Raw genomic sequence first — 27,613 nt, forward strand, 5'->3', positions numbered from 1 at the left:
CCTCACCCTACGTGGTAGTGAGAGGTCTTACAAAGGTCTGAGAGTTGATGGGGGAGGGGCCATGCTGGAAGGGATTGGGGCTGCTGTGCCCGTCCGGAGTGGCTGGCGAGGTGATCGGCCGCCCGCCACCACGGGAGGGGGGCTGGATGGCACCTGGCCTTGTCTGGAAGGGAAAACCACAACAAAAGACGTTAACATCATATATTTCAATGCAGGCTATGTCCAAAATGACACCCTATTCCCTTTTTCTAGGGATTTAGGATGCAATTTGGGATGGAACAACAGTCTGAGCACGGAGAACGGACTATGAATGTTTACTGTCAATGATGGACAATGAGAGCACAGATCTTGCCCCATTCATTCTCTATGACTGGATTCAAGGTCAATACCTCATAGGGACTCAGTGGTGAGATTTCCTCCTTGGCAGGCAGTGCAGTAGGGGTGAAATGAATACTTGCCTGAAAAAAGAAATACAGAATAATGCATGGAGTTGACATGACGGCTTACATGACAAGCCACACACCCCGATTCTAATATTTCAACATAGGTGTAGGATGAAAATGGGTGTTCCTGGGTCAGTTTTTGGGGAGGGGAAACTGATACTAAATCTGTTCCCAGAGGAATTCTTCACCCCGGAGCTTTCAACATACAGGCGCAAACATGGTTCTCACACAAACGTGCACACAAAATAAAAATGGTTTCGCAATTACTACCCTGACTTGAGCTACCCTGACGATGCAAAATGAACACTAGCTCTGAAATCTGTAACACATACGCTCTGAAGCTGAATAACGTGCAGTAGCTCAGAGCAAGGGCTGTGACGGTCATGGATTTTTGGATGACGGTAATTGGCCAGCCAAATGACCGCTGTCGCCGTAATAACCGTTCTCACTGCATTGTGCTGCCATAGAAATAGAATGAATAGAATGGGCGTCCCCATTCAAGTAAATAATGGCATAATTGTATTTTATTTTATACTTATGTTACCAGGGAAGTTGAATGAGAACACATTCTCATTTATATCACAACCCGGGGAATTGTTACAGGGGAGAGGAGGGATGAATGAGCCAATTGGAAGCTGGGGATGATTAGGTGGCCATGACAGTATGAGGGCCAGATTGGGAATTCAGCCCGGACACCAGAATTCAGCCCGGACACCAGGGTTAACACCCCTACTCTTACAACAAGTATATATATATATTTTTTAAACCAAAGGAAAGAGTGTCTCCTATTGGCCCTTTAACACCACTTCCAGCAGCATCTGGTCTCCCATCCAGGGCCCCACCAGGACCAACCCTACTTCGCTTCAGAGGCAAGTGAGCAGTGGGATGCAGGGTGGTATGCTGCCAGCAATTGGTGGTCTGGCAGCCATTGTGAGTGTACCCACTACCCATAGGAGCAAAGGAGGAAGTGTACCCATCAATATGTGCTGTGATTTGTCGATTCAACTCAACTGACATTACAACAAAAAATGCATTCCATTGGACACAGTTAAAATAATTCTACATTATCATGGAAATGATTTCATCACAATACAGGGCATTCCGAGTTTACCAGTCAAATTGCCAGGGTTAGCGGTTCCAAGACTGTTCTATTCATTATAATCCTATGTGCTGCTGTTGGATTGTGGGGGGTGTTGCCTAGGTTACCAAAGATCATTTGCTACAACACCTTTTTTTATTACTATATACAGTACGAGTCAAAAGTTGACACACCTACTCATTCAAGGGTTGTTGTTTTTCTTTGTTTTTTAAAAAACTATTTTCTACATTGTAGAATAATAGTGAAGACATCAGAACTATGAAATAACACATATGGTATCATGTAATAATCAAAAAAGTGTTAAATCAAAATACATTATATTTCAGATTCTTCAAAGTAGCCAACCTTTGCCTTGACAGCTTTGCACTCTTGGCGGCAGCGTAGCCTAGTGGTTAGAGCGTTGGACTAGTAACCGGAAGGTTGCAAGTTCAAACCCCCGAGCTGACAAGGTACAAATCTGTCGTTCTGCCCCTGAACAGGCAGTTAACCCACTGTTCCTAGGCCGTCATTGAAAATAAGAATTTGTTCTTAACTGACTTGTCTAATTAAATAAAGGTAAAAAATAAATAAATAAATTCTCTCAACCAGCTTCATGAGATAGTAACCTGGAATGCATTTCAATTTAAAGGACTGCCACAAGAAATGAAGACCCAGAGTTACTTCTGCTGCAGAGGATAAATTCATTAGAGTTAACAGCCTCCGAAATCGGCAATTAACTGCACCTCAGACTGCAGCCCAAATAAATGCTTCACAGAGTTCAAGTAACAGACATCTCAACATCAACTGTTCAGAGGAGACTGTGTGAATCAGGCTTTCATGGCCAAATTGATGCAAAGAAACCACTACTAAAGGACACCAATAAGAAGAGACTTGCTTGGGCCAAGAAACTAGAGCAATGGACATTAGGACCAGTGGAAATCTGTCCTTCAGTCTGATGAGTGCAAATTGAAGATTTTTTTTTTTACGGTTATTACTTATTTTAATTTAATGACGGTCTTCATCCATAACCGTCGGTTACACAGTAATTGTGTCAGCCCTACTCAGAACACATTCCGATACTTGGTAAACACATTTCAACATCATTCTCAATGCAAAGGTCAGGGTTCATTACAAATTCCAACAAAGCTAGAATTAAAAGCACAAATGACAAGTAGGATCCTCAACAATCTCCAAAAACAGAGGGCGCATCCCAAATGGCACCCTATTCCCTATGTGCCCTGGTTAAAGGCAGTGCACAATGAAGGGGAACTAGGGTGCCATTTGGGATGCAAACAGAATCTACTACTGCATGAAGTAGAGAAACCCTCTCTGAAGTGGATTATGTGTCAAAAGAGAACAAATATAGGTGCTGTGAAAGCAGGAGTGTGAATGAGGGGACTTTAAAGGAGGATGTGAAAGGAGGGCTGTTGTTGGGTTGGGTGGACATACCGGTTGTGTGGTTGGTGAGTAGGGGGCGTCTCTAATAGGACTGTCTGTCCTGGGGGGCTCAGTGGAGGGCGCCTGCGAATACACAGACAGACAAAGAGAGATGGGGAGAGATTTACATTACACATGTAAAAGTCATTTTTGTACATGAATGACAAAACGTTCAGAAATTAAAGGTGCTCAAAGTTGACCCATTTTGCATACCCCACCATAGCATGAGACATCCATGTCTTCATCACTGGAAAATATAAACTGCTGCGATTGATATCATTTAAAAGCTTACAAAAAGGGTTGTTAAACGATTTCATAATTTCTGGAAAACAATGTTGCCCTTTAAGATCGTACGTCAATTATCTGAACGTGTAAACTTATTTTTTTCATATTCACATTATTTAACATAATCAAAGGTTTTGGTGTTGTGCCCGCTATCGGTTGAGACACAGCATGCTCTTGAATACAGGGTGGGTGTTATGTTCTGGCTGATAAATGGGACGACATTTGAACTTGCAACTGTCAAATGGTACCGCAAAGATGGTTGGAGGTCCACATGTCAGAGAATGCAGACTTGAATGGGAATATCTGTTGAAATCATAGAAACAGAATAGACATGACCATTTAAGTTGACATTCGACGATGGGTGGACCTGCAGTCATCTTTGTGGTAGAAGTTACAATGTCAATACAATAAACAGTTCAATGGCGTACCAGCTAAATAGCAGTGGTATGAAGGGATAGGTCCAATCTATTCATTCCATTTCTATGATGGAAATGACACCCACCCTGTATTCAAGAACATGTCGTCTCAACCGATGGAGGGACAAACACAACCTTGGATTATGTAAAATAGGGTCTAAACTACAACATATGAGAATACAAAAAAAATAACAGTTCACACGTTTGTAGATATTTGACGTTAACTAATAAAAATAGTTTGACAACAGTAAGTAAGCTTTTAAATGATATCAAACTCAACCGTTTATTTTTTTCAGTGAGGAAGACATGGATGTCTCATGGTATTGTGGGGTATGCAAAATGGGTTCAATTTGAGCAGCTTTATTTTCTGAATGTTTTGGCATTCATGTTCAAAAAGTCACATTCTGATCACTTCCTCCATGGGAAAACATGTATGGACAGTTTTGTTTAAATCAAAAGGGATTCTGTCAAATGAATTCAAATGGATTTACCCCGGACTCATTCACAGCAGGAGATTTCTCCATCTCAATTCCAGCGGTCACATGCTCATGGCTATTTATTTTCAAAAGGTTAGTGAAGGAGACATCCGTCAAAACAGGTGACTTCACACATCTTGGTCATTCAAGTCATCCTGGCTGGCAGTGTTTGATTGGCAATGATTATGTCATACAAGCGCACAAGTGTGTATCCTTTGCTACAGGGAGGAACTCAATGAAAATAAGGCAGATCAGGTTGTAAGCCTAATGGTTGTTACAATGGAAAAATCAAACACATAACATACATTCTACCTTATAACATCTTGGCTGAAACATGTTCTATTGGCACACAGACAAAAGGAACTGCTAATCCTAAACCAGGCCACAGTGCCACACACCATGCTGGCTCAAACCCACACACGCAGGCAGGCAGGCAGGCTGCTTGCCTTGCTGAATAACCAGGGCTGCAGTTTGCCCGCACTCCCGTAGCCCACAGGAGGCCCTGAGAGGATGCGCTCAGAGGGGTGGCACCCTTTGCCCCTGCGATTGGCCACCAGGAAGGGGTTCTCGGTGAAGTTGATTGGCTGGGAGTCCACCAGAACCACCACCTCCTCGTCTTCACCAGTAGGCAGGGCTTCTTGTCTAGCTGCTCCTTGATTGGAGGCGGTTATCAAGGGACTGGGAGAGTGCTGGGACATGTAGAGGGGCCCTGCCTCTGTGTTCATAATGGGGCCGGACTGAGGTAGAGCATGGGGAAGAGGGAAGAGGGAGGTGGGGGGATGCCCCAGGTCAAAACCCAGGGGCTCCAAGGTGAAAGAACATTGGGCCTGAATGGGGGCCTCCATTGGGGCAGTTGCACTGACAGAAGGAGATAACTGAGAGAGTGAGAGAGAGAGAGAAAAAGGGGGCACAGTGAGACAAATGGTAAGAGAGGGATAAAGGAAAACTCAAATCTGAAAGGAGAGGGATGCAGATTAAACTCAGAGGGGGAGAGAGGGAAAAAAACAGAATAGTAGGTGATGTCCAGATATGTCCAAAAAGGGGAAACTCTGAAATAACTACTTAGAAATTGGGAGCAACGAGTTGTGTGCATTCATGTGCTTTGAACTTGTTGAGAACAGTGATTGGCTAATGGCAAACAAGCTGCGTCAACCATAAACATAAAAGTAAAGCAATCATGCTAATTAGCAAATTACTGTATTCAAAAACAACAAATATACATATATATAGTGTTTTTTATAAATAATGTTGTTGTTCATTTATAATGCAGCACAAGCTACATAAAAAGAGATGGAGACAGATCGCTACATGTTAAGAAATGGGAGACATACTGGAGGACATGAGGAGGGAGACAGATCGCTACATGTTAAGAAATGGGAGACATACTGGAGGACATGAGGATGGAGACAGATCGCTACATGTTAAGAAATGGGAGACATACTGGAGGACATGAGGGTGGACACTGATAAATACATAAGAGAGAAATAGGGAGCCGTGTGGAGCAGAGCTAAAATAGACACTGTCTGTCCAGATCAGAGCAAATCACACACAAAACCCAAAGTACTGTCACCACGAGAGTTACAAAACTTTCCCAAAATCTCCAGGTATTCCAGAAATTCCGGTTGGAGGATTCCCTCGGTTTCCTGCTTATTCCATCCTGATTCGGAATTTCTGGGAAACCAGGAAATTTTGGGAAAGTTATCGAAATGTTTCAACCCTACACACATCTCAAATGCCTACCGTCCAGTTCGTACGCAAAACTACTCTAATGTTGAAGGGATTTGAGTGGGTAACGAAGGAGCGGAGCCCACGTGACAGTTCCTTTAATCTGTGAAGGAGGAGCTTGGCAGATAGATAAGTCATCATACCAGAAGTATTAAATGGTGGTCTATCCCTCTAGTTACGCTCACATAACCAGAACAGCAGCCGGCCCTGCCTGGGCCCCAGCCTTAAATAACTCACACTATCAGTACAGTTAGACAGCACTAGACTCTTAGGCTTCAGTCCACTCCTTACACTTACGAATCAGGCCTCAATACACTCCACATATGAGATAGGAGAGAGTTCATTAAAGAAGCACAACATGACAAGACACAATACCCAGGACAAGGCCCTTGGATAAGAAACTAACTTGATGCAGTAAAACAAATATTCTTCAACCAAGTGACACAGCAGAAGATTGAGTCCCAGACAGCGTTCCACTGCGACCAGGTTGGATTTGAACTCAAATGTGCCAAAAATACTAGGGCTTAAAGTGGGACGAGGCTTAGTGTCTTCAGAACTACATTGTTCTACACTAACCGTGCATTCCAAGACACGGCCTTGACATGTCGTGACAATCCAAATAGTGTCACTAGGAATACTACATGCAGTCGTGAACTGTGACACATCGTACTGTTGGTGTCGGACATGGCGTTTAAATGTGGCCTATAGTACAGAGGTCAGTGGGGCGTAGGGTTTCCATTAGGACAATGTGTCGCCTGACAACATGACCAGGAAGATTTAAATTTACCAGACCCATATGCATTTGGTGCGTAACCCATTAAGGCTTCCACCCTAGGTGCTCAGAATGGCAGAAATCACTTTTAAACTCACCAAAATAAAAGGAACGTCCTCTCACTGTCAACTGCGTTTATTTTCAGCAAACTTAACATGTGTAAATATTTGTGTGAACATAAGATTCAATAACTGAGACAAACTGAACAAGTTCCACAGACATGTGACTAACATAATGTGTCCCTGAACAAATGGAGGGTCAAAAACAAAAGTAACAGTCAGTATCTGGTTTGGACACAATATACATTAAGTACTGCAGTGCATCTCCTCATGGATTGCGCCAGATTTGCCAGTTCTTGCTGTGAGATGTTACCCCACTCTTCCACCAAGGCACCTGCAAGTTCTCGGGCATTTCTGGGCGGAATGGCCCTAGCCCACACCCTCCGATCCAACAGGCCCCTGACGAACTCAATGGGATTGAGATCCGGGCCCATCGCTGGCCATGGCAGAACACTGACATTCCTACCTTGCATGAAATCACGCACAGAACGAGCAGTATGGCTGGTGGCATTGTCATTGCTGGAGGGTCATGTCAGGATGAGCCTGCAGGAAGGGTACCAAATGAGGGAGGATGTCTTCCCTGCAACGCACAGCATTGATATTGCAGTCCGATGATACTGTGATACACCGCCCCAGACCATGACGGACACTCCACCTCCAAATCGATCCCTCTCCAGAGTACAGGCCTCAGTGTAATGCTCATTCCTTCGACGATAAACGCGAATCCAACCATAAACCCCTGGTGAAACTAAACAGCAACTCATCAGTGAAGAGCACTTTTTGCCAGTCCTGTCTGGTCCAGCGACGGTGGGTTTGTGCCCATAGGCAACGTTGTTGCTGGTGATGTAAAGGCAGGTCCTCACCAGACAACAGGCCTGCAAGCCCTCAGTCCAGCCTCTCTCAGCCTATTGCGGACTGTCTGAGCACTGATTGATGGATTTTACGTTCCTGGTGTAACTCGGGCAATTGTTGTTGCCATCCTGTACCTGTCCCACAGGTGTGATGTTCGGATGTACCAATCCTGTGCAGATGTTGTCACACGTGGTCTGCCACTGCGAGGACGATCAGCTGTCCATCCTGTCTCCCTCTAGCACTGTCTTTGGCTTCTCACAGTACGGACATTGCAATTTATTGCCCTGGCCACATCTGCAGTCCTCATGCCTCCTTCCCGCATGCCTAAGACACATTCACGCAAGATGAGCAAGGACCCTGGGCATCTTTCTTTTGATGTTTTTCAGAGTCAGTAGAAAGGCCTCTTTAGTGTCTTACGTTTTCATAACTGTAACCTTAATTGCCTACCGTCTGTAAGCTGTTCGTGTCTTAACAGGTGCATGTTCATTAATTGTTTATGGTTCATTGAACAAGCATGGGAAACAGTGTTTTAAACCCTTTACAATAAAGATCTGTGAAGTTATTTGGACATTTACAAATTATCTTTGAAAGACAGGTTCCTGAAAAAGGGACGTTTTTTTTGTTGCTGAGTTTAGATTATGGTAATTCATCTGAACAGAACATGCAACTCCTGTAATGAAGCAGCTAATAAAACCTCATTTTCAAACATTTTCCAAAATGCAATTCGCAAGCGGTTTTCTTAAGTGGCAGAGATGAAAATCTGTTAGAAACTTAGAAAGAGGGGGAATCTAAAGATGCAACAACTAGGATAGGCTGCCAATATGACTAGGATTGTGCCTTTGGCTTCTGGACAACGAAAGAAAGTTGACAGGAAAATCAACAGAACAGGAGAGAAATGCTGGTTTCAATGGCATATGAGGAAGTCTTCATAAAATAATTACCTCCACATTTCTATGGTGGGATTTTGCCTAGGCTACTTTGAAGCAAGGTTATTTTTATTAATTTTATTTGACCTTTATTTAACTATTCTTATTTTCAATGACGGTCTAGGAACAGTGGGTTAACTGCCTTGTTCAGGGGCAGAATGACAGATTTTTACCTTGTCAGCTCGGGGATTCGATTTTGCAACCTTTCGGTTACTAGTCCAACGCTTTAACCACCAGGCTACCTGCCGCCCAAGGCATGCCTCATAATATATGAAGTAAAATGACCAGGTTTCAAACAAATGAAGTACATGTTTTCAAAATGCATACTGCCTCCAGCTCACATTGTACAGTGGTGAGTGACGTACTGATAGTTGCCTGTAAACCTGTAGGGTGAAAAGGAGGCGTGCTTCAATTACCAGGTGAGAAAAAATATATATAGAGAAGCTCTGTTTTTAACATGTAATTGTGGTTACATTTGTTGCGCAATGACTGGGCATCGGCACATTTCTCTCCAGCAGCAACGAGCTGAGAAGCTGCAGCAACAACTCTAGTGTTGTCTGACAAGCGATATTCCCCTCAAAATAGGCGTGCGCGATAAATAACTAAAATACACAGGCTGATAAGCATGACTGTCAAATGCATTTCCATCAACTGATATTTCCATCAATGAATAAAAAACATTATTTTGAAGTCAATTTGGCCGGTCATTTTTTTTATTGGCTTTTCATGATTTCATTTTTATCTGTCAATTACTGGAAACCCTGGTGGGGTGGTATGTGAACCAGTACTCTTTTGGCACAGGCTCAGAAGACTGTCGAGGACAGCTGCGCTACGGCTGGAGGCCTGAGGGAGGAGGGGAGGTGCAAGAAAGACGATCAACATGCCAACAAGGTGAGACTAACTTTACCCAGAAGGCCTGGGTGAAGGTTGGAGCCAAGTGTGGTTCATCATGACACACCCCTGCTTACCACTCCCTTGTCATGCCAAGAAGCATGTTTCTTCATATGACTTGCTACATACCTTAGATACTATGATTACATACCATAACATGACCAGACTTCAGCTGTCAGAATATCGCAGATAAACATTATGATAAAAATAAACTATAGACAGGGATTAAAATTATCGCAAAAAATGAAAATCCAACATATTTCGACAGGAAAAATCTCAGGGAGTCATGACAAGAACCACTGGTAATCATCCTGGGTACACAGGTCATGGAACCCAGGGGTTCTCATTCTAACTCTAATGCACAGCCATAATGCAAGAACAGCTGCAGGCAATATATAGGTTAAGCACTCCCAGAAAAGCCCCATGGCCTAGTAGTAGAGCTTATAGGTCTAACCACTGTTGCATTAAGATAAAATAAATAGCTAACAAATAGCTCAAAATACAATAAAGACCCCTAATACAAACTAAGCCTGGGAAAAAAACTACAATATTGACACAAATTGTAGCCTCTCATGTACATGCATCTATGCAAGACCCTAAAACGGTGACAGGTATGAGAGCGGCCTAATGTCTTTATGTCAGCTCATAAATCCTTGGTAATTTACAGTTTTAGCAAAAATGGCTGCTGTTCACACATGTAGTTAGAATATAGAATTGACGGTAGAATACAGTAATACATAAATGAAGGAAGGAAACGTGCAAGAAAGACAGAAGAGCCTAGCCCAGTTGCCCCGCCTGGCGCTGTCCCTTTACTCACTGTAGGCTGTTGGGACCAGGGGTGCAGTAGCTCCAAACTCTTCCAGGGACACTGACTGACTGATAGAGCCCACACATTGGGACACTCTCCCTCCCTCTCGCGTGCACCCCTCCCACTCCCCTCCTATCCTAAGTTTAAAATAACGGCCAGCTGTCCCCCCTTACCCACCTCCTCCAATCAGTCCAGCGACTTCGGTGCTTTTTACTGAAACAGGTACCAACCATTTTGGCTGCATCATTTCTCTTCTCTTCTATTTCCCTCTATCCAGCATTCCAGCTAATGATGTGAAAGGCAGCTTTCAGTTTTTATTTGTGTCCTCACCCTTCGATTCATCTCAGTTTCTTCTTTAAACGATGTCTTCAAGCCAAGGTAGACGGATCCATTGACATGGCGTGCATGATGAAACAAATGGATCTTGTTTTGGAATGTAGCATCTCATCATATCACAGAAGTGAATGGAATGGTTCCATTCCATTGTAGAGGCAATCGATTCTTTGGGCCCATGGCGTTGGTGAGGAAGGCAGGAGTCAGGGTTGTGAACATCGGGAGGGGATGGGGGGGGGGTCACATTCTCCCCCTAGCCTCCAGAGGCACCTGCTTGGCCTCTGGCCACAGAGGGTTTCCCGGGAGATATACAGAGTGGATTCCACAGGGAGGTCTATTCTGGGCCCAAAGGGACCATTTCCAAGATAGTCAGCAGACAATTCCAGGCATTTCACAGCCTTAGTCAAGGTTCACAGGTCTTATAAGAGGTCTACTACTATAGAGTTGCCTTTCAAGTAAACTAATTCCTATATATTTCTTACTTACCCTGTTGACCTTCTGGAGAGCGGTGGTGGGCAGTGCGGCCAGCGTCCGGTAGTCCAGTTTCAGAGGCCCAGTGCCCAGGTTCTGAGGGAAAGGGGAAGAGGGTGAGAGTGTCAGACATAGTGGGGGAAAACTACTTCCCTCTCATATGTCACTCTGTAAGGAAGTAACTTCATCATTACATAAATATGCATTGAAGCGCAACAGATTGCAAAACATTTCAGAGGCTATAGTAAAATCCTCTGGAGCTGTCCACCTCTCTGACAGGGAGGCAGTTGGTTGAGCTGAGGACTCTGAGGCCCAGGGGGTACCGGTCTCACCTCGGTCTCCTCTTCTAGCAGGCGAGTATCCTCCTCACGCTCCAAGCGCATGCGCTCCTTCACAGAGAGGACGGGGGGAGGACACCCAGCCACACAGATAATGGAAAACAGGGGATGACATGAATGCAGGTGAAATGGGATAAAAGACAAACGAGATGGAGGAATTAAGTGGAGGTGGGGTGAGTGGAGATGGGAGTGGTGTATGGACGACACAGACATTATGAGGGGAGGGAGGAGGGTGGGGGGAGTGGAGATGGGAGTGGTGTATGGATGACCCAGACATGATGAGGGGAGGGAGGAGGGTGGGGGTAGGCAGAGAAAGGGTAGAAGAAAAGAGAGTAGGGGAGAGAAAGGATAGAACCCACACACATTAGAAAAGGGCTCTGTTTATTTGCCACAGTAGCAGAAAAAGCATGCGAGGTAGGACTTGGCTACATAGTCTTACTCACCACCTTCTCCATCTCTTCTCTCTCCCACTGGGACGTCTCTCGCACCATCTCCACCTCCTAGGAAACAGATTTTAGGTCAAAATGTTTCATATTAAAAGTGATCTACTCCGTTTTCCCCTGTGTTTAGTATGTGTGTGTGTGTGTGTGTGTGTGTGTGTGTGTGTGTGTGTGTGTGTGTGTGAGTTAGTGAGTGTGTGTGTAGTTGAAACGTATGCTTTTTTCTTCTTCTTCACTTTGCACTAACAGCTTTTGTTATTCTTTCGAGCATGGATTAAATGAAGTATATTTTAGCATCTCGGCCTAGTTGGGTTGAGTGCGAGTACCAACGTAATTCTACACTCAGGTTTTTCTCCCACGCACCGGACACCTGAGTGCAGACCCACACACTGGCTGTGTGTCATATTATTCTCACCTTCTGTAGGATGTCCATCTCCTCGGGACTCAGGTCTCGGTCTATAGAGGAGATGCTCTCCATGCTGTTCTTACGCACGATGCCTGCGGCAAACGGGTTGGCAATGATGCCCGGTGACGCCTGAGATTAAACAAAGACGCACTATTAACATGGCATCCGATTTGGATCTGACTCTGTATCTAAGGATCATTTCAACCCGGAATGGATGTTAATCCGTTTCCCTCACCTCTACAGTGGCAGCGTTGCCAGGGTCAAAGCCGTCACACACCAGCATGACCAGGGTGTCTCCCACGGCGCGGAGCACGCGTACAGCCTCCGTGTGGGTCATGCCCAGCAGGCTGTGGTTACTCACCTCCAAGATCCGCATGCCCACAAGCAGACGGCCATCCCTGGCCGCTGCACCGCTGGAGCTCACCTACAGGGGGTGATGCAGGGATGGGGGGGGTTAAGAGGAGTCAATATATCAAAGGAGGTCAATCATTGGCCGTATTCCAAGGGGGAATGACAAGGTGGGTTCCAGGTACCTTGGATATGAAAATGCCCTCATCGGTGGCGTCGAAGGGGTTGCCAGCGTGGCCCTTGGCACCGCCGCGGATGCTGATGCCCAGCTTTTCTCCAGGCTGCTTCTGGATCACTATCTCCTGTATTGGGACACATAGATCAGGAGATGGGAATGGTTGGGGTGTGTGTGTGTGTGTGTGTGTGAGAGAAGGGACAGAAGCTGTGTGTGCACGTATGTGGGTCTACTGTGTAGGCCTATTTCCGTGAACACATGTGGGTTTAAGAGACGTCACCTCCATCCCGGGAGGCGAGGGGTCCCTGCGCAGCAGCATGCGGATCTCCTGCTTGTTGGAGAGCAGGGCTTTAACAGCCTCCTGGTGGGTGGCGTGGCGCAGGTCGATGGTGTTCACCTCCAGTATCCTGTCCCCCACCCGCAGCCCACTCTGACACGCCAAGCCATGGGGGATCACCTAGCACAGGCAGGCGAGGGTGAAATACACAAACTCGGGAAAATGAGAGAGAGGGAGTGAGAGCGACCGAGAGAGACAGAGAGCGACAGAGAGATGAAGCCTTTTGAATTGAGAGAGAGAGAGAGAGAGAGAGAGGGAGCAAGAGCGAAACCTTAGAGATGAAGACACCAGGCTCGTTGATGCCGAACGGGTGACTGGCGTGATCACTGCCTCCCACAATGCTCAGTCCCAGGGGGCCGCCCGCTTTCACCAACGCCACTTCCTGTCAGGAGAGGAAATTAAGCTACAGTGTTGTTTCATTTGAGGGACAAGGTTCTACGATATGGGCTCTACAAATACAGTATCAGGAGACATGAGGAATTCGGGAAAACATCAGTGTCACAACCGGCAAATACCAAATACACTCAATCTTTAAGTCAATAACTTCTACTAGACAAGGAACACAAACTATCCATGGATCTACTATATCTACTTGAAGACAGGTATGAGATAAGACATAGGCCTAAGCTCTAAGTCAATGGAACAGACTCCAGGTCTTGCTGCATTTCACTGGGCCCCACTACACCATCCTCGGTTTATTATGCTATGTCAGGACTAAGCATTCGTACCTTGCACCATCTTTTCTTGAGCTGTAGAGAATTCGAGATAAAAGCCAAATGTAAAGGTATTAAAACTAAAGTTAATCTGAAGCTTGAATGCTCCATCATGGTAACTTACCACTATCCCCATAACATAGTACTATACCATTTTTCCACCCGCTTCGTTCGCTCCCTTCGTCTCACCTCGATGGGGTATTCGTCCTCCGGCGGCTGGCTCAGGTGGTTCCCGTGGGGCAAGAGGCTCGAGTCGTCGTTGCCCTCTTCCTGGTCGGGTGAGTCAGAGGGCTCTGGAGGTGGGGGGGAGTGGGCGCGGGCACGGGACAGGCCCGGGAGCCCCCTGGGGTGCCCGGCTCGGCCTGGTCACGCTCCACCAGGAGAGCAATGGTGGGAGAGGTTCCGGTAAGCAGCGCTACTGCCTGGTCATGCCTGGCCTCGGTCATGTCTACGCCATTGATCTGGATCGAACGACACAACCAATGAGGGCAGGCGTCAGTAGGCTGACTGACTAAACACAGTGTGCAACACTCAGGACTAGAGGTTCAGTGAAGCAGAGAACTATGTGTTTGGGGGTTGGAACCGGTTCAGGGAACAGAAAACTGGAAAATAATGACATTTTTTGAAGAACAGAACCAAGAACGAAAGTGATATATACTGTTCTGGAAAATAACTTATTTTAAAAGCACAGGAACCGGTTAATAACTTAATTTTACATTTCAGGCATATTGTCCAGTGTCAAAAAAGAAAGAGAGAAAAAAAGCCATCGCTGTCACTCAAACTTATTTCAATGTCTACCTGCCAGCTGAAAATCTTTGCCAGTGTGTATGTGTGTGTGTGTGCGTGTAGGCTACTTGCCTCTCCCCCTCCCACCGAAGCATGCATAGTCTACTGTAGCTACTGACGTTACAGGTATGATTAATAAATTAGGGAGATATTTTTAAATCGAGAACAATGGATTCACTTTTTCTATGCGAGTTAAGGACAGTATAGTTATCAAGTTTCACATTGGACTTATTAACTACAAAAAAGGTAAGACGTGTTTTCATTTTGGTGTTGCTAGCTTGTTGACGAGCTCTGGTCTAGCTCTCGATATCTCTAGGTAGTATTACGTGTAATGTCATGGAACTGAGAGTCATGATCAAGAGCTAGCTCTGGTCTAGCTCTCGATAGCTCTAGGCAGTATTACGTGTAATGTCATGGAACTGAGAGTCATGATCAAGAGCTAGCTCTGGTCTAGCTCTCGATAGCTCTAGGTAGTATTACGTGTAATGTCATGGAACTGAGAGTCATGATCAAGAGCTAGCTCTGGTCTAGCTCTCGATAGCTCTAGGCAGTATTACGTGTAATGTCATGGAACTGAGAGTCATGATCAAGAGCTAGCTCTGGTCCAACGTTAGTTAAGCAAACACTGAAGTTCAAAGACATTCAAAGTTCCTTAATAGAAATCGCTCAGTGAGTGAGTTAATCTGAAGCTTGAATGCTCCATCATGGTAACTTACCACTAGATATAATTCTGTGGGTATAATGTGTGGGCCTAACATAGATAACGCATGTCATAACAACAAGATGCCCAGCGCTCTCCTCACTCTCAATTTCAGTTGCAAGTCGCACCCTCCACTACACTTGTCTGTCAAATGCATGTACATGGCTTACCGGCTCCATAACAAGCTGCTCTATTCCATTTTGTCAACAAGTTTAAGCTAAATAAATAAATAAACATTCAGAGGCTTAAAAAGGAACAGAAAGAAACAATATAAACCATGACTTATTTTTGGTTAGAACCGCTTCATAACTTTATTTTGCTGTTCGAAATAGTGGAACGGAATGAAATAAATAATGGTTCTGTTTAGAACAAAACGATTGGAAAATCATTTGGCTTCCAACCCCTGGTTTAGACTCATATCCTTATTGTTTAGAAGCACATCACGTTGCCATAAAGCTGTATATTAGTACTATAATAAAGCAATTCAATCATTGCTCAATATAGTACATTGAGACGTACAGCAACAAAGTAAGCCAGAGTGAGTGATATCTGAAGAGACCAGGAGCCAATACCCATACAGAAGAAGGGAGGCGGGAGGAAAAGGGAGGAGAAGGGAGGAGCAGAGGGCAAGCTAGCAAGGAGCTTCTTCAGGAACTTCTGCATGTTAAGCCTTTCTCCAATGTCCAAAGTCTTGAAAGTAGTCCTACAAGTCCTGTCAATGCAATAAACTATACAGTATTTCGGACGTTGGCCAATCTGACTTATGTTTATGCCATCCGTTTGCGATTACAGAGAGCAACGTCATATGATGGACTGCCAAAGAATGGGCTGATCTTGAGTCAGCAAACAGAGTTAGCAATACTTTTCTACAGCTCCAGCCTCAGTGCTGATCCTAGACCGAGCTCTTGTCCTTTACACATTTTAAACGATTCTCTTGCTTTACAGAGGGCATTTGAGGATGGACTGCAGTCTGTAAACTTTCCTAAAATGTAGAACGAGGTCCTGATACCTCTGAGGGGTGAGGGACAAAAAAGCGGGCTGTGTCATTGGTCCTCTTGTCCGAGAGACAAACAGAAGCCAGCACTGACCATAGAGTACCGGCTCTTACCGTTGGCTGAAAAGCTTACTGCGGCTGCTGCTATGGTAATACATGCGGTTACCACAGAGGCTCCGCCCACACACCCAACAAAACACCCACCACCACCGAGCAGGCAAGGAGACACATTGAGCATTAGTTGCCATGCAGGGAGAGGGAGAGTGAGAGAGCAGGTTCACAGAGAGGGAGAGAGAGAGCGCACGAGAAAGAGATAGAGAGCAAGCGGAGAGGAGAGAGAACGAATGCGCAAGAGAGAAGCCGAGAGACCAGAGAGGAACAGAATCATTCAGGAAGCCATTTTAGGATTTCTCTCACATAGGAGGGGGAAGAGGCAGGGGAGAGAGAAACGGTTATGACTCAGAGAATGAGAGAACAACACAGTAGTAGTTGTAGAGACACACAAGAGGACACTATTTCACCCGGCACACAAACGTAACTAAGGGGTTAGCGAATGTCTCAAGATAGAATGAATCACTGGATTGGTAAAAAAAAGCCTATTGAGCGATCACATCAAGGCCCTACCTTTGTAGCCATGGTCAAGGATATGAGCATGAGGTGCCACTCTGAATCAGCACTCTTGTCAGCAGGTGAGGCCATGCCATTGTATAATAAAAACACTATGATAACCACAGTAAAGAGAGGCACAGTGAAGAACCGTGCAGGAACCTTGGCTCCAACAGTCAGTCATACACATGTCAGCTAAGGTCATGCTAGTCTAGGATTGCGTCCCAAATGGCACCCTATTCCCTGCATAGTGCACTCAGTAAAAAAATATATGTTACCCTCTTTTTCTCCCCAATTTCGATCTCGTCTCATCGCTGCAACTCCCCAACGGACTCGGGAGGCCGAAGGTCGAGTCATGCGTCCACCGAAACATGACCCCCCCCCCCCAAACCGTGCTTCTTAACACCCACCCGCTAACACGGAAGCCAGCCACAGCAATTTGTAGGGAGGAAACACTGTTCACCTGACGACCAAGGTCAGCCTGCAGGCAGCCGGACCGCCACAAAGAGTCGCTAGAGTGCAATGAGCCAAGCAACTAAATCAATCATTTGAAACCTTGCTTATATTTGTATACAAACTCCCTCTAACGCTTGAGAATACTTGAAAACAGATTTCCAAAATTAATACAAAAATAAAAAATAATAAAAGAGTTCAGTTTACTTGAGTGGCCTGCACAGTTCCCAGACCTCAACCCAATAGAGCATCTTTGGGATGAGATGGAATGGGTTGTTAGCAGCTTGAATGTACCATATTGTGAGTTTGAGATTACTCACCACGTTATCTAACGTGTGTGTGCTTGGTTAGTGTGTTTGGCATGAAGTTCACACAGACCGAGCTCTGGTCCAGAGAGCAAGAGAAGAACATGGGTGGTGTCTCAATTAGCGCCCTATTCCCTATATAGTGCACTGGTCAAAAAGGGATAGGGTGCCATTTGGGATGCCTCCATGGGGCTTAAACAGAAGAGTGGAGGGGTACTCACGGTGATGACCCTGTCCCCTACTCGGAGTGTGCAGTCTCTGTGGGCCGCCCCTCCCTCTGCGATCCGCGAGATGTAGATCCCCTGCAGAGACGGACACGTGGCACAAGAGTCAGTTCATAATGTCATCCTGTCTATGTCCTAAATGGCAGCCTATTCCCTATATAGTGCACTATACGGCTCTGGTAAAAAGTAGTGCACTATGTAGGGAATAGGGTGGCATTGGGGATGCAAGCCCATGTCTGTGCACATCATCTTGGTTCTAATGAGTGTCTAATATGAGTGCATGAAATTGAGATCAGAAATTATTCACACTTCTTAACTTTTTCACATTTTGTAGTGTTAAAGCCTGAATTTAAAATATATTCCATTTCAATTGTTTTGTCACTGGCCTAAACACAATAATCAATAGTGTCAAAGTGGAATTATTTATTTTGAAATTTTACAAAATTAATAAAAAATGAAAAAGCTGAAATGTCTTGAGTCAAGAAGTAAAGCCACCGTGCTTCTACACCTGCATTGCTTGCTGTTTGGGGTTTTAGGCTGGGTTTCTGTACAGCACTTTGGGACATCAGCTGATGTAAGAACAGCTTTATAAATACATTAGATTGATTTGATATTTAACCCCTTTGTTATGGCAAGCCTAAATAAGTTCAGGAGTAAAAATGTGCTGGTCACATAATACGTTGCATGGACTCACTGAGTGTTTAATAATAGTGTTTAACATGATTTCTGAATGACTACATCATCTCTGTACCCCACACATACAATGATCTGTAATGTCCCTCAGTCGAGCAGTTGATTTCAAACACAGATTCAACCCCAAAGACCAGGGAGGTTTTCCAATGTCTCGCAAAGAAGGGCACCTATTGGTAGATGGCCAAGCATTTTTTTCTCTCAAAAGCAGACATTGAATATCCCTTTGAGCATAGTGAAGTTATTAATTACACTTTGGATGGTGTATCAATACACCCAGTCACTACAAAGATACAGGCATCCTACCTAACAATTGCTGGAGAGGAAGGAAACCGCTCAGGGATTTCACCATGATGCAAATAGTGACTTTAAAACAGTTAGAGTTTGATGGCTGTAATAGGCAAAAACTGAGGATGGATCAACATTGTAGTTACTCCACAATAATAACCTAATTGACAGTGTGAGAAGGAACACAAATACTCCAAAACATGCATCCTGTTTGCAACTAAAGGCACAAAAGTAATACTGCTAAAAATGTGTCAAAGCAATTCACTTTTTGTCCTGAATAAGAAGTGTTATGTGTTGCATTGGATTTGTCCCAAACATTAGTGAGTACCACTATCCATATTTTCAAGCATAGTGGTGGCTGCATCATGTTATGGGTATGCTTGTAATCGTTAAGGACTGGGGAGTTTTTCAGGATAAAAAAGAAACGGAGTGGTGCTAAGCACAGGCAAAATCCTAGAGGAAAACCTGGCTTTACAACAGACACTGGGAGACAAATTCACACTTCAGCAGGACAATAACCTAAAACACAAGGCCAAATCTACATTGGAGTTGCTTACCAAGAAGACAGTTAAAGTTCCGAGTTACAGTTTTGACTTAAATCTACTGGAAAATATATGGCAAGACCTGAAAATGACTGTCTAGCAATGATCAACAACAATTTTGACTGATCTTGAAGAATTTTGAAAAGAATAATGGCCAAAAAGTGTACAATCCATGTGTGGAAAGATCTTGGAGACTTACCCAGAAAGACTGACAGCTGTAATTCCTTCCCGGCGCACCAGGAGAGCTGTGGCTAATTCAAGTGTGCCTACTGCGCTGGCCAATCATATAGCTCAAATCACTGTGGCTACAGCTCCCACAGCAAATGTTGATACTACATGAGATTTCATACATTTTAAAACCATGACCAGACAGAGACATTCTCAACAACAAAAAATGTGCATGAAAACGAATCATCTCTCGTTGAATGACGTCAAAGACTTTATTGAATAATCCCAACTGTTGACCAGTCACAGACAAAGAAGCGTAGACTTTAGCTATCGACTTAGTCTGGTGCAACAGGTCTGCAATGCCCCCTGCTAGTTAAATCAGTCAGTCTACTCTGGAAGATGGCTTACCAGGGGATGTCCAATAATGACGACCTCACCCAGCCAGGACTTAATATAGTCTAGCGGTCTTATTCAGTCACTAGTCTACCGCTACCCTCAATTGTTTGTTTGGGATCGTTAAGTAGTATTTATGCGGCAGGATGTCAGCACAAGAATAACTTAAGTACATGGACTTCACAGGAGGTTGGTGACACCTTAATTGAGGAGGGCAGGCCCATGGTAATGGCTGAGGTGGAAGGATACGAAATACATCAAACGCATGGTTTCGATGGGTTTGATGCCATTCCATTTACTCTGTTCCAGACATTACTATGAGCCACCCTCCCCTCAGCATCCTCCACTGTTGTACTTATGGTTCAGCTCCTAAATTCTAAACTATCATGCACAGGGGCAGACAAAGTGCAGGCCTACTCCTAACTCATCTCAACAGAGAAACCATCCATTCTAGAAAAAGGCAGACTTACAGACTCCAGCGATAAGTGTGCATCTCGGTTTCTCTCCAAGGGCTCCCCGAGCTGTGTGTGTGTGTGTGTGTGTGTGTGTGTGTTTGAGAGCGGTGTTTGCACAGGACATGTAGCCATGAATGTAGCCAATGCAGTGGCCCAAAAATACCCCCTGGCCCCTCCCGTCCCAGTTACACAGGACCTATCAGGTGTCAAGGCTCGCTATTCACATCTCTGTCTCCTTGGTGATGGCTGTAAACGCTGGAACCGGAAAAGGGGTTGACAGAATGAGAAAACCTTAGAGGGGTTGGGGGGGGGGAGACTATGACTCGGCATAATACAGAAATACATAGGAAATCCACGAATCCTGACTCTTAAACTCTCCCTCTAATGCTGTAGCTAGCGCAGTTAGAGGTATCGTGTCGTTGACTTGAGAAGTGGGACAACCTGACACCACATACATACAAAAGGGGTTTCACTACTAAGACCAGGAGGATGAAATATTAATCAGGTCTGAACAACGCCCAATATTCCTACACCACTCTGTTGTACATTGAGGGATGTGTGTGTGAATCTCAGTGTCTACTGTACACACTAGGGATGTGTGTGTGTTCAGCTCACCATGTCCCCCGTGCGGTAGGCTGTGGAGCCTTTGCCCCCGGCAATGCTGAAGCCCAGACCCTTGTCATTGCGGACCAAGCAGGCAGACAGCCTGTGTCGGAAGCCTGCGGGGGAGCCTGCCTCAATGCAGAAGGGAAGGCCACTGGCCCGTCTCTCCCGGGGGAAGTAGTCGTCTTCGGGCCTTAGCGGTGTGGTGGTGATGGCGTTCTCCGGCTCCACCATGTGCTCCCGGAGGACGCTCATGGAGACGGCGGTGCCCGAGCTACGCAGGGCCTCTACCGCCGTGTGGTGCTCTGCCCCCTGGAGAACCACACCGTTCACCTGAGAGAGGGGGCAGGAGGGAGCGGAGATCATGGTTCTCTCTACAGTCAAAAGGCCTGTTCATGGACCTTGACCATGAATGCACCATGGCTGCAAACAGGCATAAGAATGGGCACCCATAATACGCTTATCAAGCACGCACACGCACACACTTTACCTCTAGGAGTTTGTCTCCCACTTTGACCCCAGCCTGCGCTGCAGGGCCCTCTTCAGACACCCTGGAGATGAAAATTCCCTTGAGGGACAGACAAGACAAGTACACAGTCACAAGTCTCAATCAGTCCCCAGCATGTGTCCAAAATAATACAGTTTTCCTATGCAGTGCACTATTTTGACCAGGGCACTGGTTCCCTATAGAGAATTTGGGACACAATCCATCTGTACATTTAGGAGTCTCCACAGCTGTCCTCGGCCCTCACCTCATCATCCCCCTTGTAGGGTGTGGATCCCTGTCCTCCGGCTATGCTGATGCCCAGGCCCCCAGTTTGACGTAGAATGGTCAGGGTGTGCTGGAAACGGAGGAGAGGGGGTCAGCGCACTGAGCGGAGTCACCCCATACAACAGCCCTATCCTCAGACAGGACAGGAAGGAGGGGGGCTCACCACACTCCACTTGACACAATTGTTTTTAACAAGATGATACTTTTGGGTCAAATGTCAATTTGAAGGTTGCTGCATATTGTGATGAACCAACTGATATGTGATTACGTGTAATGTTGATTGGACAGTAAATTAATTTAATTGACTATCTATTTAAATTAAGTCATGTGGAGTGGGTGAACCCCCTCTCCACTCAAAATGTGGTGCCGATCTGGGGAGTGCGGCATGGATAGACTAGGGACAGACAGACGGGATGGACAGGGGCTACTCTGGTCTCAGGGCTAAACTCAACTCAAGTGTATGTCGAATGAGAAAAGGCATGAGTCTTGCCTTCCATCTCTCCGTACAGAGAGTAGCTACAGTGACTTATTAAAAAGGTGGCCATTTTGGAGAAGAAATATCATTAACGGTAGTACTAAACAAATTACCCATCATATCACAAGGCATTGTATTTAGCCCAAAGACGCACAGTGAAACGACTCGACACACACTTAATCCTTTTGACATAAAACATGAAGGCTAGTTTCAGACACTGAGGTGAGACACAATACTCGGTCATGGAACAGTCACATCAAAGGTGGTGTGTGGGTCTGAACTGGATGTGTGAATGCTGTCCGTGCAAGCCGTGCAGAGTGGGAGTAAGTGGGGGATGATGGTGAAATATAAGTGGGAGAGAAAGAAGAGGAAAGAAATAGTGAAGTGAAAGAGTGCTGTGTTCTGGTGTGGGAGGGAGTGGAGGTTCATTCCAGTTTGTCGTTGTCAAAAGGCTCCGTTCTCTCACAAACTCGTTGTCACCGTGGCAGAATGCTCATGCAACAACGGGCAGCGCAGATGCACAATATGCACGTACCAACCATTCCATAGGCATCCTCACCAGAAATGCAGACCCAGTCACCAAGGCCAACTATCACTCCTCCATAACCAAAGCCACCAACATAAAATAATCAGTAGATATCTTATATCTTATCTTATTAGTTAAGTATGTGCTACCACCCAACGACACTATTCAATCCTTTCAAAGTAATACACATTTAAATAGTAGATATGTATAGAAATATTGTACAAAATGAATCAAAATCCAGGCGTCATCATCTCCCATCTAGACTACTGCAATCCTGTTGGCTGAGCTCCCTGCTTGTGTCATCAAACCACTGCAATTGATCCAGCACACCGCAGCCTTCCAAGTTCATCCATGTGACCCCGTCCCTCCACACACTCCACTGGCTTCCAGTCGAAGCAAAGGGAACTGCCCCTCCCTATCTTCAGGCTATGCTCAAACCCTACAACCCAACCTCTCCAAAGAATATCCACCCTAAAAATATGTATATATACACACACACACTGAACAAAAATATAAACGCAACATGTAAAGTGTTGGTCCCATGTTTCATGAGCTAAAATAAATAAAAAATCACAGAAATGTTCCATACGCACAAAAAAGCTTATTTCTCTTAAATGTTGTGCAAACATTTGGTGACATCCCTGATAGTGAGCATTTTATTTCAACCACCTGATAGGTGTGGCATATCAAAAAGTTAATTAAACAGCATGATCGTTACACAGGTGCACCTTGTGCTGGACACAATAAAAGACCATTCAAATGCGCAGTTATGTCACACAACACAATACCACAGATCTTTTAAGTTGAGGGAGCGTGCAATTGGCATGCTTACTGCAGGAATGTCCAACAGAGCTGTTGGCAGAGAATTGCATGTTAATTTCTCTACCATAAGCCACCTCCAATGTCCTTTTAGAGAATTTGGCAATACATCCAACCGAACTCACAACCGCAGACCACGTGTACCCACGCCAGCCCAGGACCTCCAGATCTGGCTTCTTCACCTGCAGGATTGTCTGAGACCAGCAACTTGGACAGTTGATGTATTTCTGTTTGTAATAAAGCCCTTTTGTGGGGAAAAACTAATTATGATTGGCTGGGCCTGGATCCCAAGTGGGTGGGCCTATGCCTTCCCAGGCTCACCCATGGCTACGTCCACGCCCGTCATGTGAAATCCATATATTAGGGTCTTAGGGTCTAATGAATTTATTTCAATTTATTGATTTCCTTATATGAACTGTATCTAACTCAGTAAAATCATTGACATTTTTGCATGTTGTGTTTATATTTTTGTTCAGTATACATTTTCCTACAAGCACCGACTTTGCTGATAACTATTTTATTGAGGGAAAATGTACTTGCTTCAACTGTGATATGTGGTTGTCAGTAAGTCGGTCTGGAAAGGTGTAAATGAAAAATGACTAAAATGTCAATTAAATTCAACCACAATTCGTTGAAGTGCTCCCCACAATAAATGACACAGTAATGCCAGTAGTTTTGTGTCAGGCGTTCACATATCTTAGTGTGTCACTTTAAAGCTTAATTTTAAAATGGGGTCACGTGAGGAAATGTGTGCTTGATTCATAGGACCAGGGTTACGTTAGTAACCTCCAGTAGCCGCCAGATGCAGCTGTAATAAACAACGTGGTTTTCTTCTTACAAATGTGGCTTCATCTTTTGAATGCTTTAATCTACAACATATTATGACCCCATCACTGAAAGGCATACTGCTTACATCTACTATGCCCACAAGCCGTTAGAAAGTAGTGGACAAGACCAGGAACTAAATCAGACTGGTGGTGAAATAACGTCAATGATGTTCTTTCCTACACAGAATATCATACAACATCATTACCTGATGTCTTCCTGAACTTCGCAATAACTTTGATGCATTTCAGTCACTTCAAACCATACCGTCTTCAGATTGAAATACTGTCAAAAATACTTTGACTAATGTTCAAACTTAGACATCAAACAGCATCAAGGTTCTGGTCTAATGCTTCTAAAAATGTTAGGCATAACCATGTTCCTGGAGAGCTCAACTAGTGGTAAACCTCACAGATTATGGTGTATGTTCTGTCGGTGCAACTGTCATAGCCCAAATTAAAATAGTAAACACTGACTGTTTATTTCAGAACTTTGTTTTACGCGGTAGAGTCCCGGAAACATTTGGTTTTCAAAATAGGGATCGCTGGTCAAAAGAAGTTTGGGAACCCCTGGTCTATTAACTAATTATACAACACATTATCCAAAAAGTAGTAGCATTAGTCACGTAAACACAGAAATAAACAAATGGCACATTGGATTCCTAATTTTAAAAATAAGTGGTGCTTTTCTTACCGAGGAGACAAAGTTAAATAAATTACTTCATCTTCAAATAATATTTTTGCAGGAATCTCCTTGCGAATGATTTGTTTTTTAAGGAACCACTGTATCAGCAAAACATTTACATAATGTACTGACAAATCATATTAAAAAAATAATACTAAATATTATGTTAAATGTTTTTTGTGTGTGTTTCTTTTTACCCTGTGCATGATCAGACCCTCGCCGCCCTGTATGATCACTGACTTTCTGAAATGATGTCACCAGGCAGACTAAAACTTCTTCCCACAACAACAAAAGTGACATTTCAGGTGGTAATTTTCACAATATTATTCCAACCTTAGTGTGGAAATCTATATTAAAACACAGGAAAATCATGTTTTTGACTGCACTGTGCCTTTAAGTTATTGATAAGTTGCTTTGTGGTTCTTGAGCTATTCAGCAGTGCAAACCGTTTAGCAAAGTGCTTACCCTCTGGACTAAAATGTCTGGAAAGAGCCAGCGTGTTCCTTTGTCATATCATGATAGATGTAGGGCGTGGTACCATGATGAGAAAGAACAGCATTTTATTTTTTGATAATGCACATACATGTTCTCACAAAGAAATCCTTCAACTACTTTAGATGGTTTAAGATACCTTTAACAAAACACATTTCTCCGGGTTAGAAGTTGCAATGTGTGTGCCAGATCCTGCTGGACACACCGGTTGAGTAAATGTTAAACCTGAAAGATGGTGCTGAAAGACGATGGACCTCCCCCATCACAGACAGCAGCACCAGCAACCTCATTCACTCACTCAAGGGCCACACAGCCTGAACAGGATGATGAAGAACGGGAGAAGGACGAGCAACAGCGTGGTAGAACTTGAGAATGGGGTAGGGCGTCATTGATGGGTAAACACTTGTTTACCAATTACATAGAACTTGTTCATTACAATTGTATAACCATATTGTTTTATATTCGGAAATGATTCAGACCCCTTGAATTTTTCTACATTTTGTTACATTACAGCCTCAGTCTAAAATGTATTAAATAGTTTCCCCCCCTCAATCTACACACAATGTCTCATAATGACAAAGTAAAAACAGGTTTTTAGAAATTTTAGCAAATGTATTAAAAAGATATACTGAAATATCATAATTACTTAAGTATTTAGACCTTTTCAGTATTCAGACACCTGTATTTGGGGAGTTTCTCCCATTACTCTCTCAAGGACTTCCAAAGACTTGTCCCAAATCCACTCCAGCATTGTCTTGGCTGTGTGCTTAGGGTCATTGTCCTGTTGGAAAGAGAACTTTTGCCCCAGTCTGAGATCCTGAGCACTCTGGAGCAGGTTTTCATCAAGGATCTCTATACTTAGCTCCGTTCATCTTTCCCTCATTCTGACCAGTCTCCCAGTCCCTGCTGCTGAAAAACATTCCCACAGCATGATGCTGCCACCACCATGCTTCACTGTAAGGATGGTTCCAGGTTTCCTCCAGACGTGATGCTTTTGGCAAAATCCAAGCGGGATGACATGTGTATTTTACTGAGGAGTGGCTTCAGTCTGACCACTCTACCATAAAGGCCTGATTGGTGGAGTGTTGCAGAGATGGTTGTCCTTCTGGAAGGTTCCCCCATCTCCACAGAGGAACTCTGGAGCTCTGTCAGAGTGACCATCGGGTCCTTGGTCACCTCCCTGACCAAGGCCCTTCTCACCCGATTGGTGGTTCCAAACATGTTCCATTTAAGAATGATGGAGGCCGCTGTGTTCTTGGGGACCTTCAATGCTGCAGACAATTTTTTTTGGTACCCTTCCCTAGATCTGTGCGTCAACACAATCCTGTCTCTGAGCTCTACAGACAATTCCTTTGACCTCATGGCTTGGTTTTTGCTCTGACATGCACTGTCAACTTTGGGACCTTATATAGACAGGTGTGTGCCTTTCCTTTCCAAATCATGTACAATCAAATGAATTTAAAACAGATTGACTCCAATCAAGTTGTAGAAACATCTCAAGGATGATCAATGGAAACAGGATGCCCCTGAGCTCAATTTCAAGTCTCATAGCAAAGGGTCTGAATACTTCTGTAAATAAAGTATCCGTTTTATATATATATATTAGAGGTCGACCGAATAATCAGAATGGCCGTTTAATTCATGCCGATTTCAAGTTTTCATAACAATCGGAAATCGGTATTTTTGGGAGCCGATTTGCCAATTTTTCTTCTTTCTTTCTTTTTACACCTTTATTTAATCTTTATTTAACTAGGCAAGTCAGTTAAGAACACATTCTTATTCTTTCAATGACGGCCTAGGAACGGTGGGTTAACTGCCTCGTTCAGGGGCAGAAAGACAGATTTTCACCTTGTCAGCTCGGGGGATCCAATCTTGCAACCTTACTGTTAACTTGTCCAATGCTCTAACCATCTGCCTCTCGTTGCACTCCACAAGGAGACTGCCTGTTACGCGAATGCAGTAGAAGCCAAGGTAAATTGCCAGCTAGCATTAAACTTATCTTATAAAAAATAATCAATCATAATCACTAGTTAACTACACATGGTTGATGATATTACTAGATATTATCTCTGTATACTTCTGGC

General features: G+C 44.4%; 1 protein-coding gene across 1 annotated transcript in view; it reads right to left on the reverse strand.

Annotated features, from left to right (window-relative positions):
• The window catches only part of LOC135522543 (protein scribble homolog), a 128,937-nt gene that overhangs the window by 19,411 nt on the left and 81,913 nt on the right, over positions 1-27,613 (reverse strand). The window contains 17 exon segments of the mRNA XM_064948907.1: positions 32-163; positions 390-458; positions 2,971-3,042; positions 10,988-11,068; positions 11,305-11,361; positions 11,754-11,810; positions 12,166-12,285; positions 12,392-12,580; positions 12,690-12,806; positions 12,960-13,136; positions 13,288-13,398; positions 13,919-14,067; positions 14,070-14,190; positions 17,795-17,875; positions 20,949-21,269; positions 21,427-21,504; positions 21,689-21,778. Coding sequence (XP_064804979.1) covers positions 32-163; positions 390-458; positions 2,971-3,042; positions 10,988-11,068; positions 11,305-11,361; positions 11,754-11,810; positions 12,166-12,285; positions 12,392-12,580; positions 12,690-12,806; positions 12,960-13,136; positions 13,288-13,398; positions 13,919-14,067; positions 14,070-14,190; positions 17,795-17,875; positions 20,949-21,269; positions 21,427-21,504; positions 21,689-21,778 — 2,022 coding nt within the window.

Source organism: Oncorhynchus masou, chromosome 30 (genome assembly GCF_036934945.1).
Source record: "Oncorhynchus masou masou isolate Uvic2021 chromosome 30, UVic_Omas_1.1, whole genome shotgun sequence".
In the NCBI taxonomy this organism is placed as follows: domain Eukaryota; kingdom Metazoa; phylum Chordata; class Actinopteri; order Salmoniformes; family Salmonidae; genus Oncorhynchus; species Oncorhynchus masou.